We start from the raw sequence: 13,298 nt of genomic DNA, 5'->3' as shown, positions 1-13,298 counted from the left end.
TACTACCAGGCAGCTTCAGGATCAAAAACATATCATATTAAAAATTTCTGCCCTGTCTCATTCAGACAGCCAGTGGAAGGATGGCAGTACTTAATATTGAAAATGACTTACCAAGAAGAATGACAACACAGAGCAGGATTGCAATTAAAGCTCCTGTGCTCAACCCAGCTGAGGAGAGAAAAGCTTCAGCATGGCAAGTTCTCACCCGTCCGTCTCTCTCACAAGCACAAACCCTAATTGTGAGAGTACTACTGCTGCTGAGAGGGGGCACTCCACCATCAGAAATCAAAACCGGGAGATAATAGATATCTTGAGTAGTTCGACTGTATTTCCTTCTTCTAGTCAGGATACTGGCTGTGTTATCTACGGTATCAAAAAAAAAAAAATCTTAATGAAGCAAAAATGAAAAATGTTATTAACTGTTTGTTTCCTATCCAGTAGAAGCATTGGGCATTTTAGAATTGCACAATCCTAATCTGTGAAAATGCATAATCTAGATCTAAATTTATTGGGAAGCATTTCTGGCCAATGGAGGATGAAGAGGAGACAAGGCAAAGTAACTAGAATTGCATAAATAAGATTATTTATGCTCATGTCTTAGAGTCTAAGTGAACTTTGGCAAACATTTTGGGCCCAGTTTTCAAGTGTTTTAATCCTATGATATGCTGTGTATATCACCTGTAAATGTGAATACCAGGAAATTTAAGAATATCTGTTGTGGAATTCATCAACATAAAGTCCTTTTGATTCTCAAATTAAAGTTAAAATGTCTTTAGTAAAAGTTAAAATAAAACTTTCACATTTTGCTGTTTGTGATAGATTTTATAGATCACCCAAGCTTTCAGAAAATATTTGAAAGGACTCATGCTGTAGGGAGGTCAAGACGAAGATGTAGTTAAGGAGGGAGAGGGAGAGGGAGAGGGAGAAGAAAAGAGAAATGGAGAGGGAAAGGGAATGGGGAAGGGAAGGGGAATGGGGAAGGGAGAAGGAGAGAGCAGATACTAGTTGTTCTAAACCAGTAAAGGCCAAAGGTAGGTAAGGAAAAGCGAGAGAAAGTGATGCAACATTTTGTCACCATTATGTTACCCACAGGCCCGTCCGGCATATATTACAGTCAATGAGAATACTAATGCTACTACACACACACTGCAAGAGCATTTATGGGCACTAATTGGGATGGTAAACTGCCACACATGTCCCTTCAAGTTCAAGAAATTTAAGCGGCATAAAGAGAGTGCAGAGGAAGAAATGCTATGATAATATATTTACATCATAATTTCATATGTTTAAAATTTCGTTTCAGTTTGTTGCTGCCACTTTAAAAGTACTGGCTCTTGAATAAGAGCCCACAGATATACAACGCAAAACTGGAGACCATTATGAAAATGTTATTTCCACAGCTAAAATACTTTTGGTACACACATATTCCAAAGTAAAAGTGTTTTTTATAGTCCATAGAAGAACTCCAACACAGAGCTGATGAAAAGATATATATTAAGTCAGGGTTTTCATTTGACATAGTGTTGTGGAAATGATTCTTGTATACCTAAAGCATATGATATGCAGAAATATTTATATTTTTCTTATAAACGTTCTATTAAATTTTAATTCTTCTCTTGCTTAATCTTGGTCTTTATAACCTCATAAAACATACCATGGTGTTCTCAGCAATGCTTAAATTTTTCATCATATTATTGTTAAGAAATAAATTATTTCCAGATTATTCAGCATCTAGACTAGGAAAGAAATTGTTCTGTTTCATAACGGAGTCAAATGACTGAAGAAATTAAGCCTGATAACACAGATTCAGATTGCATTTATTTTGTAAAGAAAATTCTTCCCTAAAGCAGAGTGAGTAGTAGCCTTAAGGCCATGATTACAGATTGTGCCCACCATCGAAGTCTTACTAGGCTTTGCTGATCTAATTCTAAAATATATGGAAAAGTCGTAAGTCTAACTTAACAAAATTGAAACAGCTTGTTCTTTGATACACATATGATCTAATTAAATGCAGTACCTGAACAATCTCACTTGATGTATTTTAAATACTCCTAAAACAAACTCATAACCTTACAGACCACAGACTGCAAACAGGTAGATCGTCTGCATGGCTTTTAATTTTTCGGCACATATATTGGTAAAGTTAGGGGGCAAAGTAAGCAGCTGTTTTATCTTTCTGCTACTTAATGTTGCATAAAAAAAAAAAAAAAAAAAACTCTTGGCTTGCTTTTTTTATAATATCTTTCCCATTTGCCACTCACTCTATTTTTTAATGTTAGACTGTCAGTCCCAACTTCCCTAATACTGCTGGAAGACATCGATAAAAATCTTCAAGGGTTCAAACAGGGAAACCACCACAGAATACAAAATGACCTGTAGTTGGTCTGTCTGTCAGCTGCCAAAGCAGTAGCAGATTGAGCTCCAGAAACAGCCCAAGAGCAGAAATAAACACATATATTTGTGATTAGTACAGAATTTCAAATGAATACATATTTTGCATAAAAAGAAATTAATGTTCTCATTATACACACTAGGTGATGACTGCTGCTTCTGTTCTTCTATATTCAGAAAGAAACTCTTCATCATCTCCCTCATATACATTAAAAACTCCAGTGACTTTCTGGTTGTTCAGCATCCAATTTATAATTCCTTCCCTCTCTTGAAATGCTCCTTGTAACAGCTTATTAGCAGAACTTCTCTCTACAATTTCTCTTTTCATCTCCTGAACTTGCAGGCTGTTAAACAAAACAAGGGTGGGGAGTGAGTGTGATCCCAGGAACAGTGATCACTCACACTGCTGAATTTCAGCACTCTCCCTGGTATTCTGTTGGTCTGGACCAACTAGGACTCTCACATAAAACCTAGCCACAGCCTGAGGTAACAGCATATACCAGCAACCCTCCCAGCAAGCAGTGTGGACAAGCATGCACAAGTTTACTCCTCCCAGTTTACACAGTGCTTCAGTGTTATTCCAACAGCCTGCAGGTCCTTAAGCATCCCTAAACAGCCTTGTGCTACACTCTGTACAACATAGCTTCCTTTCATGCTATGGTAATACCACTGCTCTGTTGGGCTGCAATTACAGATTTCATAATATTTCATAAACTCAGAAAAGAAACATAATAATGAAATCTAAGGTCCATTGGGTACTGCTCGGGGTCCAGAGGAGGTACCAAGGCCAACTGCTATATAATGTTCACAGCCAGCCTGTGTTATTAAGTTTCATTGCAAGATAATGGGACCAGTCCTGGTTTTCGTTTGGGGTTGTTCTTTGTTTTCTCCCTCAGCACCAATACTGCCACAATAAGCTAAAGTCTGAGTGGTCAACTAGAAATCCCACTGAAGTCATTAGTGAGGTGCAACACTCCCACATGCACTTTTTAGGACACACTTATCAGCAAGAAAGGAAAGCAATTTCAAAGAAATGACAGTTCTAAGGGAATTATATTTCAAGTTACAACAAACGAGAAGATGACAATCACACAACAAAGTTATCCAGAAATAACACCTCAAAAACCTACAGATGTGTTCAAGGACTAAGCCTGAAATGCAATTCCCTATTGGTAATAAGTGACACCGTATCCATGAGCTAAGCATTAATATTAACATCTGTCATGTCTCTCATCCCAGAAGAAAAAAATTCTCAGATCTTACTCTGCTAACTCCAAAAGGTGACAGCAAGTGTTACTACCAATAATAAGAACAGTCCTTCATTTCTGCTTAATACTCTACATTATTTCTGTTAGTGTCTACAAGCCCCAGACACTTCACTTCATCTACCTTGTCTGCATAACTATGAAAATAAAGGTGGGACCAGATGATCTTGGAGGTCTTTTCCAACCTATATGACTGCGATTCTATGAAATCCTACAAAATTTTGTACATGCAAATCTTCCTGTGCCTATATCCAAAGAAGGCCCCAGTATTAAAATCTGAGCAGGAAAGCGTGACCTCCTCTTTCCCTCCTTCTCGCATAAATCTGTAAAAGAGTGAGGGATCCAGTATAGAGAAGCTAGACACAGCTAGACACAGCTAGAGAAGCAATGACGAAAATGCAGGCTGAAAAGAAAAACATCACTGACCTAATATAACAAAGTAAAATTTAGGATTCCTGAGCAGGAGAAGTTTGTCATATATAACGTTAAAAAAATAAAAATAATAATAATGAGAAATTTTAGTTCTGTTTATAATGATTTAAATTTTTAAACAGAAATTGACAGACTGCAGTATCAACTGTATCCTGTTTCCATCTTTTAATTAAGCTGTTTACATTCTGTATCAAAAACTTCTGGAGGACCCATTGAGAAGGAAGTTTTTACAAGAAGGAGCAGCTTTTACAAGGGTTTCGGCATGAAACAAAAAAATCCCACAAACTGTAAAAGCTAAAGGCAGCCAAGTATGAAGACAGGTGCTGACGACCTAGGAAAGAGTTTACCAAGGGAAATAATAATAATAATAATAATAATAATATGTTACAACAAGAAAGCTAGTTTGAAAGAGAGGAGAGGGGATCATGGACTGAGAAAGTCATTTGATAACTGAAAACAGATACAGCAGACACTCAGGGAACACAAGTGCATAGGATAGCAGCAATAGCACTAGGATGCTGCAAGCTGCAGATCTGATTCTTCCAAGCCTGGAAGGAAAGTCTTTTTTCTCTACAGATTTAGACTGTGAACTTCACCCCTGAGAAGTATGGTAAGAACCTGGGCTTGCTGGAAATGAAAGGGTTGGCTGCTAAGGGAAAATTAACAACAATAGGGAAAGAAAGATTCATCTGCTTCCCTGTGGTGCACATTGCTCCAGTTCATGACCACTAAACCTTCTCATATTTGGGCTGTGCTTTGCACACACAGCAAGTTAGAACATAAGAACATCCTCTCAAGTGGGTTTGAGGTTACAGATGGGAAATTCTGCATGGCTGTAATGCAGCAGCTCTTCACACTCTGAAGATGTGGCAGTTTGTTAAGCCAGACTGCGTGCTGCATGCCAGGCAGTTATCACATTCCTCTTCCTATCACCTCTGCCTTTTCACATCGAGCTTCTGAACTCAGAAGAGACAGGAAGGCATAGTAAAATCAAAGAAGCTGAGATACAATGATAACACCAAGGAAGGTGACTACTGGAGCACTTTGGAGAATACTAATTTATTTATTATTCACAATTTGAGAATTCCTTTGACACGTTATAGATTATAGGCAGGCACAAGAGAAATGGGAAAAAATGAGTAAAAACCTGTTTATAGTTTAAGGCATGCTTTAATTTTCAGCTCTGCTTATATAAGCAGTTCAACTTTTCTAAATTTTCTGTGAAGTCATAATTAATTAAAACCAAAAGAAAATATATTAGAATGAGTAGCATTTCTAAAGTGAGATCAGTCAATCTGTTTATGCAGTACTATATTGGTAGGCATTTCTGTTTCGTTTCTGTCCTGATAACTCTTGGAAATATTTTGTTTTCTTTTGTGTTGGTTTCAAAGCAACTGCTAATGGGCTTCCTTTCTCATTCAGTGAAAGCAACTTAGCAGACATTTGGGGCCTGAAACATAGTTATTTGCTTTAGAGTTGATTTGTGAAACACCAAGAGGTAGCAGCACTGAACCTGTACGCTATGCACTAACTTACCTATCTGCTCAATCTTAGATCCAACTTAATTATTCATAAAAGGATCAAAGATGTTCACAGGTCTGAGGAAGAATTCCCTTTTTACTTTTATATATCGTTTCTGTGAAAACTCCTGTTCAGGCTGGCATTCAACCTGTTTGCAGTGACAGATGTTCCATGGTTTGTGTTTACTGACATCATGTATAATGCTAATTTTGCACTTTCTCAGATATCATTCCTCTTCCGCATAACTCTCCTACAGTTACAATTTATCTTCTTTACAGGAGTATATTTCATTGAAGGGCAGTAGGAAGTTGCAATACTGAAGAACCAGAGAGAGCATGCCACATCTTTGATGTGAACAAAGGCAGGAACTACATAGATGTTTCCCACTTAAATTGGGTTGCAAAGGGTGGGGTTCGACATGGCCTTCTTTACTGCCACTTCAGATGCTCTAGAGAAACTAAGACACGGAGTGAAGATATGGTAACTGGCATGCTTATTTGCAACTTAACAGTCCTAAAGTCAGTTCACTGCCCTGCCACGGACTTCTTGTGTGATATGGTTGGAGATAAGAATTTTGTACATACCAGGGAAGAGAGATAAACAGAAAATTCTGCAGGGGAATTCATGCTGGCATGGGATGAACTGCTCTCTGGAGGTTGCTCTTTTCATAAATAACAGTCATGCCAGGTAATGCTTTTTGGACTCAGTTTTGAACTTCAACATGGGAAAAATGCTAATTTGCATCGCAGGCATAAGTAGATGAACACATCAGAAATTTCATTTTATACAGATGCTGTTGGGCTCAGTGTGCTCTAGATTTTAAATAACAGCAGGCCTCCACATATGTAGATTTTAAGGTATCTTGTGGTCACAACATTAACAAAAAGGAATCTCCAAAAGAACAGTGTTAGAAAACCAGCCTGCCTTTTTTCATCTCCCAAACATTCTCCATCAACGGGCAATTTTCAAAAAGCCAAATCTTTGAGAAGCAGAGGGGAAAAATAAAACTGTAAATATTTTTGTGAAATGAAACCTCTGTCCTGAAGAAATAAAAGAAAAGAACAAATCCTAAGCATTCTCTAGTGAGTTGCTTTTCCCTGAAAGTAAGGTAAACTTTGTCTACTTTCAGAAGTCAGCAGTTGCAATTTCCAAAGATAAGAGAATGTACAAATCTTATTGGCAGTGTTGGGTGAATTTGTATAATCACTGCACAAATACTTACTGTCCAGGAAATTTACAAGACCCATTGAAGCATCCATTATAGACCATATATCTTGGAGGGGGGAAGCAAAACCAGCAAAACTTTGCCATACAGTGCATAAAATTCATAAATGTTCTCTTGAACCTAAGTGATCTGTTCTCTGGGGATTCAGTCTTTTGCCAGATCCCTGAAAAGTGTGGTGTAACTTCTGCAAGAGGTCTCAAGCAGGTAACAAAATAGGCAAAGAGGAATAATATGTATTATAAATTCAGACAGTGAAAGAAACTATGCATATGCATGTGTCTATACATTAATGGTTAGGGTTATAATAACAGTTAAATATGCTCACATGCATTTTTCCATCAAACTACTGAATTTTGACAAATATATCAACTATACCTTGACCATCTGGAAAAAATACAAATTTTCAAGGATAAAAAAAGTGTAATTTTAAAATTCAGCGCTTCAAAAGAATGCCTTCCAGAGGGACTTTGACAGGTATGAAAGGTGGCCTGTGAGAATCTCATGAAGTTCAACAAGGCGAAGTGTAAGGTCCTGCACCTGGCCTGGGGCAATCCTAAGCACAAATACAGGCTGGTTGGAGAATGGATTGAGAGCAGCTCTGAGGAGAAGGACCTCAGGGTGGTGGTTGATGAGAATTTTGACATGAGCTGGCAATGTGAGCTTGCAGCCCAGAAAGCTAACTGTATCCTGGGCTGCATCAAAAGAAGTGTGGCCAGCAGCTTAAGGGAAGTGATTCTCCCCCTCTACTCTGCTCTTGTGAGACCCTACCTGTAGTCCTGTGTTCAGCTCTGGGGCCCCTAGCACAAGAAGGACATGGAAGTATTAGAACGAGTCCAGAGGAAGGCTACAAAGATGATCAAGAGGCTGGAGAACCTCTCCTATGAAGACAGGCTGAGGGAGTTGGGGTTGTTCATCCTGGAGAAGAGAAGGCTCTGGGGAGACCTTATAGCAGTCTTCCAGTACCTAAAGAGGGCCTACAGAAAAGCTGGGGAGGGACTCCTTATTAGGGAGTGGAATGATAGGACAAGGGGGAATGCCTTTAAACTAAAAGAGGGTAGATTTAGATTAGATGTTAGGAGGAAATTCTTCACTCAGAGAGTAGTGAGGCACTGGAACAGGTTACCAAGGGAAGCTGTGGATGCCCCATCCCTGGAAGTGTTCAAGGCCAGGTTGGATGGGGCTTTGAGCAACCTGGTCTGGTGGAAGGTGTCCCTGCCCATGGCTGGGGGGTTAGAATCAGGTGATCTTTAAGATCCCTTCCAACCCAAAGCATTCCATGATTCTACGAACAAGCTCTGCTCTGAAGGGGCTCTTTCATCTTTCTTCCAATTCTTCAACAGAAGTTACTTTTAGTCTCATAGTGCCCAGGCAAATTTTAAATGGGACATCCAGTAGCAGATTTTTCTGATTAGGCAAAAACTGTATATTTAAGGCATTACACACTAATTAAAAGGATCTCAAAGTTATCTGTGAGAACATCCTAGAAACCACAGTGAAAGAAGTCTAGTAGTATTTGTGTACTAGTATCTTGCATACTAGTCTTGTAGTATCCAAACTGTAACAAAAGTACCTCAAAATTGAATAAGTATTTGGCTGTTAAGGTTTTTAAACAAATTACAACACTTTCCTGGACCTAATAAATTGTAAACAGACCTGTTTTCATTAAAAAGCCATCATAAGTACAATTCGCAAACAGACGAAAAAGCATATTCCCTAGGTTTGTTTTCTAAAATTACAGACTTCAGGGAATTATTACAATCTAATGCATTTTCTTTGTATAGCAAAGAAATTTTATTGCTGCTCTTGTCTTGTCTTGCTTACATGTGTATGGATACTACATCATTTTGCTGTCTGTCACACTCTTAAACTTTTACTCTCTCTGAATACTATTTTGTCAGTACATAAAAAAACCTCACCCAGCATCAAAGAATGTAGTGTAGCATAAGATATTCAGTAGGGAAATAGGTGTCATATTTTGTCTTTTCCTTTTTCCTTTAAAATGAAAGTCATAAAGTACAACAATATCCAGAAGGTAACCCAACCAATTCTTAGGTCCAGCTAGACTGCGTATTTGTTATAGTCCTGTATTCTCCCCTAACGGTTTTAAGCTCTGTATTTTGAGGGTGCGTACTCAAGGGTTGTAGCTTTAACATTGTGTATTGTTACTGAGTAAAGGCACAAGCTCAGGCTCAAGAGATATAAGCTTAACTGGTCATACAATCAATTGTATGGACTGACAGTTTAGTATCTGTTTCGTCTACTGAAGACATGGAATATTTTTGACCTGAATCATAAACATGTTGGGACTGAATATTGCTGTAGTATATGCAGGTATGTAGGGACAAATTATGAAATCTTATGCTTGCATAACACTTCTAGATTTCAGTGAAAGTGCATGGATATGTGCTAAAATTTAAGGATCCAGTTCACTATTGTAGAGTTTTTTGATCTTGCAGCTTTATTGATAATACAGTATAGGAACATTCATGAAATAGTACATTGGGGCTCAAAGTCAGTGCAGAATTCTGCTGTTCAGGATTATGAAAGCAAGGAAAGAAAATGTCTACTGAGCTTTTTGTGAAACGAATCATTTGTCCTGAAGAAATAAAAGGAGAGGGTGACTTGATCCAAAGATAACTGCAAGAGGAATATAGCTTTCCAGTGACGGATACAGCTATCACTGGCTACCACTTTCAATCTGACACTGAGTTTTCGTTTTTTAGCATTTTGCAAAACACTAGTGAAAATTCTCTTATGGCAATTATTGACTTTTTTTCTATTTCTATCTAAACTAAACACCATAACAAAACAAAACAAAACACCCTACCAGAAAATCAGCCATTATTGGATTATTAAATCCAGGAATAAAAATAGCAGCTAGCATGCCTTAGGAACACTCTGATCCATTTTAACAGCTGATGCTCAACAACAAGATTTTTCAAAAGTGTGAACTTGTCAGACATAGGAAATACCTCTTTTGCCCACCATCTCTCAGCCATTTCCTAGAATACGAAGTAGCAGAAATTCAATTTCTGAATAGGAATAGATGATAAATACGAAAGTTGTAAGTGGGACATAACTAGATATTGTGAATGTACTTTGTGTTTCACTTGTATTGTACAAATAGATTGAGTCACAAAAAAAAGATCCCCCTAAATGGCAGTGTCTATGCAACAGAATCAAAAGGTCATATGCTGAATAATATTGTGCCAATGTTTTAAAGTTTTCTGGATACTTACTGTTAAATTTCATGTTATGATTTAAGCTAAAATGTCTTTGCATTAAGTATATGGGCAAATTGGAAAACATTTCTGGAGTTTCTGCGTTTCTGTTTGTGTAGTAGTTTTATGCAAGATGCTACAGGAAATGCATGCTTAGTTTTTTGTATCTCCTTAGGTGAAAGAAAAACATAATGAACAATAGGTCTTTATCTTAAAGACCACCTTTAGTCCACTTTCTTCCCCCACTGCACACTGTCAAAACCAAATTAGGATGCTCCACACATTGCCTTCGGCTGTTGGCGGTAAAGCCAGTGTTCACTTCTCTTGGGCAAATAAAAAGAAAGCATCGATTACTTACTCCTGCATGCTTACATCCAAAGCATAGCACTACCACTTTGGAGATTTATGAAAAATTCTCACCCTTTTACAAATCTGTATAGATAAATAACCTACGTTGTCGTGCAGTCCTTAAAGCACAACACAGCCTTTTTCTAATGGTAATGATTACATATAATATAGATCCCAATTAAACATGTTCAAAAACATAAAATACCCACTTCATCATGAAACACAATTTTAATAGTTATTCAAATGTACAGCTTGGTGTAAGTATTTTATTTCAAATGAATGTGGTTATAGTCTTTCACATGAGATCACAGTGTAATACTCAATGAGTATATTTGACTCAGTCTCAAATGCAAAAATACAGGAATGCTCCATCATAATCTGAGTGGAAATGATGGACCAACCTGGGAAAGGGCTGGAGCCATCACTTAAGGAATATTTAAAATATATGAGTGAGTCCATCAAATGTTAGGTTTTTTTGTTTGTTTTTTTAAATACTGACAGATATTGGCTTGATTTCTTTTAGAACTAGAATATGAGGGCCACAAATCTAGCTCGAACCAACAGCATGACTCATTTTTTTTCTACTCCAAGTATAGTTAAATATTGGAACACATTCCTGAGGAAGATTATGTAGTCACCTTTCCTGAAAGGTTTTAAAAATGGATACAAAAAATCTGTGAAAAATATTTTAAATCTCACTGTATGTGTCATATGTACAATAATGGAGTTAATGCTTCTCAGTCATTAAGGATGTGTAGTGATCTGTAAGATTTCAGAAAGTATTCCATGGTATTACTGCAAAAATGTAACTAATACAAAGCCAACCACCACACATTTCCACACGTGCGTACAAACAAAAACACACAATATACTCACGGGCACAAGAGTCCAAGAGGAAAGCAACAGACGAGCATTTAAAGTTTATTCTCATTTTCATCAGGCCGTAGAATGGAAACCATAAGGCAATATTCAAAAATAGTGAAGTTGTGGGGTTTTGTTGTTGTTTTTGTTGTTGTTGGAAAGGCTGGATGGTTCTTTGATTCAAGAAATGTGGCTGAGTGACTCTGAAGGCTCTTTTCCTTGGGGGCACATCTGCTATATTTTTCTATTTGTGCTTTTTAGGCACACTTTGTTAGGAAGGGCATGAAGAGATCACTCAGGAAGCCCTGAAAGACCTACTCTTGATATCACATCCATAAATGCAAACACGTATTCAACATTTTATGCCCTTTAAATTCTTAGTTTCTCCTTTAAGGAAGGTAATAACCTTGAAAGTGCCCACTCAGTACTATTCACCTAGCAACAGACCAAAATGCCAACACCTATTTCATTAATCCACTTTCTAAAAACATCCCTGGATATATGAACTATAAATGTTAAAATAAAATGGAATATAAAGAAGAAACAGAATACAATTATTTGTAGTTCACAATATGTTGTATACACCGTGTCCTTGTTATCAACCAGTTCAGTGAAGACAGATTAATTTTCCCCTTCTGTCAAGAAATGCATAGAAATTGTTCTGTTCACTGAGACACCCCAGAAAAAAACAGAGACACACTTCTAAGAAGTCTGTGTTTGATTTACCTTCATTGTCCCTTAGAGTAAAGTTGGGATTCAAAGAAGGCCCTTCATCAAGAGAAAAATGGAATCTTGCCCCATTTGCAGAGTTATCTTTGTCAGTTGCAGTAATAGTCTGAATTACCTGAAATAAAAATTGACAGTGAATATGCTGAAATTGGAACTTGACACCATATATTATCTGACGTCAGCAGGATGTTCAAACTTTGCTTATTTTAATTTTCTACCTGACTGCTACTAAATTCAACAGATGAAATGACTAGGCCATTAGCTTGAGTTCTCTAGCATAAAATATTTTAGGAACCATACCTCAGAGCTAGATAAAAGCATCAAAAGCATCTGTACTTTCTGACATTCAAATACAGTACAGGTACAAATCCTGGTAGAGATTTTCATCATCAGCACTGCCTCCTGGTGACCTTCAGAATTACATTTTTGCCTAAATATTTATTTTTATAGAGTGAAAATTCAGCCTGAACTGGGGTGGTCTATGCAATGAACCATCTTGCTTGACAGCCTAACAATTTGATGTACTTCAATCGTAGTTAGGAAAAATAATATTTTAACCAAAATGGCAGGCATATAATACCAGCTCTCTGTTTAAAATTCCTGTTAAGAAACAGTTTTGCATTGCCACATAACAGAAGATGAAGAACAGCAGCCACTCTTGGGTATAGTTTGGGTTGCCCAAAAGGAACAGAATTAAATGTAGCAGCCATGTACAGGAGAAGCATTTTTGAAAGGTAAAACCTTTACTTTCAAAAGCCCTGATGATTTTTAAAATTTACTTTTTAAAATTTACTTTCCACTAAAACTGAGCTAAGCTTTTGGAATGTGTGACCAAGCAATATTTCTACCTCCACTTTCATTTTCGTGCTGGGCCTGGAAGCTGAAGTGATAAAATAGAATTTAATAAAAGTTGTTCTTGTGATATATCCAGTGAAGCCCACACAGAGTGCTGCACAGAGCTGATAGATATCCTGAGGGAAATGTAAAAAGGGAAGGGAGAGGGGCTCTTTTCATAACAATTTTTTTGTTCCGTGTTCAGCTGCAGTCTGTCTGGACTGTATCTGAAGCATAAACAGTGTGGGCTTGTTGTTCTGTTTTAAAACTAAAAGACAGTCCGCAGTTCTCTAGCTCCATTCACACATGAGAAGTCAAACAAATACATTTTAAAGCCAATAGACTACAATGGTTATTCTGTTCTATACAAGACAGTATATTCTATAGACTATGCATGTCTTAGACAGTTAACAATATTGCTGATAACTGCTAAGAATATTTTAAAAGTTTCTCACAATTTTTTTTTGCCAA

At 37.3% G+C, this 13,298-nt stretch overlaps 1 protein-coding gene across 27 annotated transcripts in view; it reads right to left on the bottom strand.

Moving 5' to 3' along the window:
* The window catches only part of CDH18 (cadherin 18), a 543,479-nt gene that overhangs the window by 6,855 nt on the left and 523,326 nt on the right, over positions 1-13,298 (bottom strand). For all 27 annotated transcript variants that reach the window (XM_083824886.1, XM_083824887.1, XM_083824897.1 and 24 more), the window contains 2 exons: positions 11,991-12,108; positions 112-363 (listed from right to left, as the gene is read on the bottom strand). In XM_083824886.1, the coding sequence (XP_083681012.1) occupies positions 112-363; positions 11,991-12,108 (370 nt within the window). The remainder of the gene's footprint in view (positions 1-111; positions 364-11,990; positions 12,109-13,298) is intronic.

This window comes from Anser anser (genome assembly GCF_964211835.1).
Source record: "Anser anser genome assembly, chromosome: 2".
Taxonomy (NCBI): Eukaryota; Metazoa; Chordata; class Aves; order Anseriformes; family Anatidae; genus Anser; species Anser anser.
Note: the sequence above shows the minus strand (reverse complement) of the source record. Positions and strands in the feature narration are given on the sequence as shown.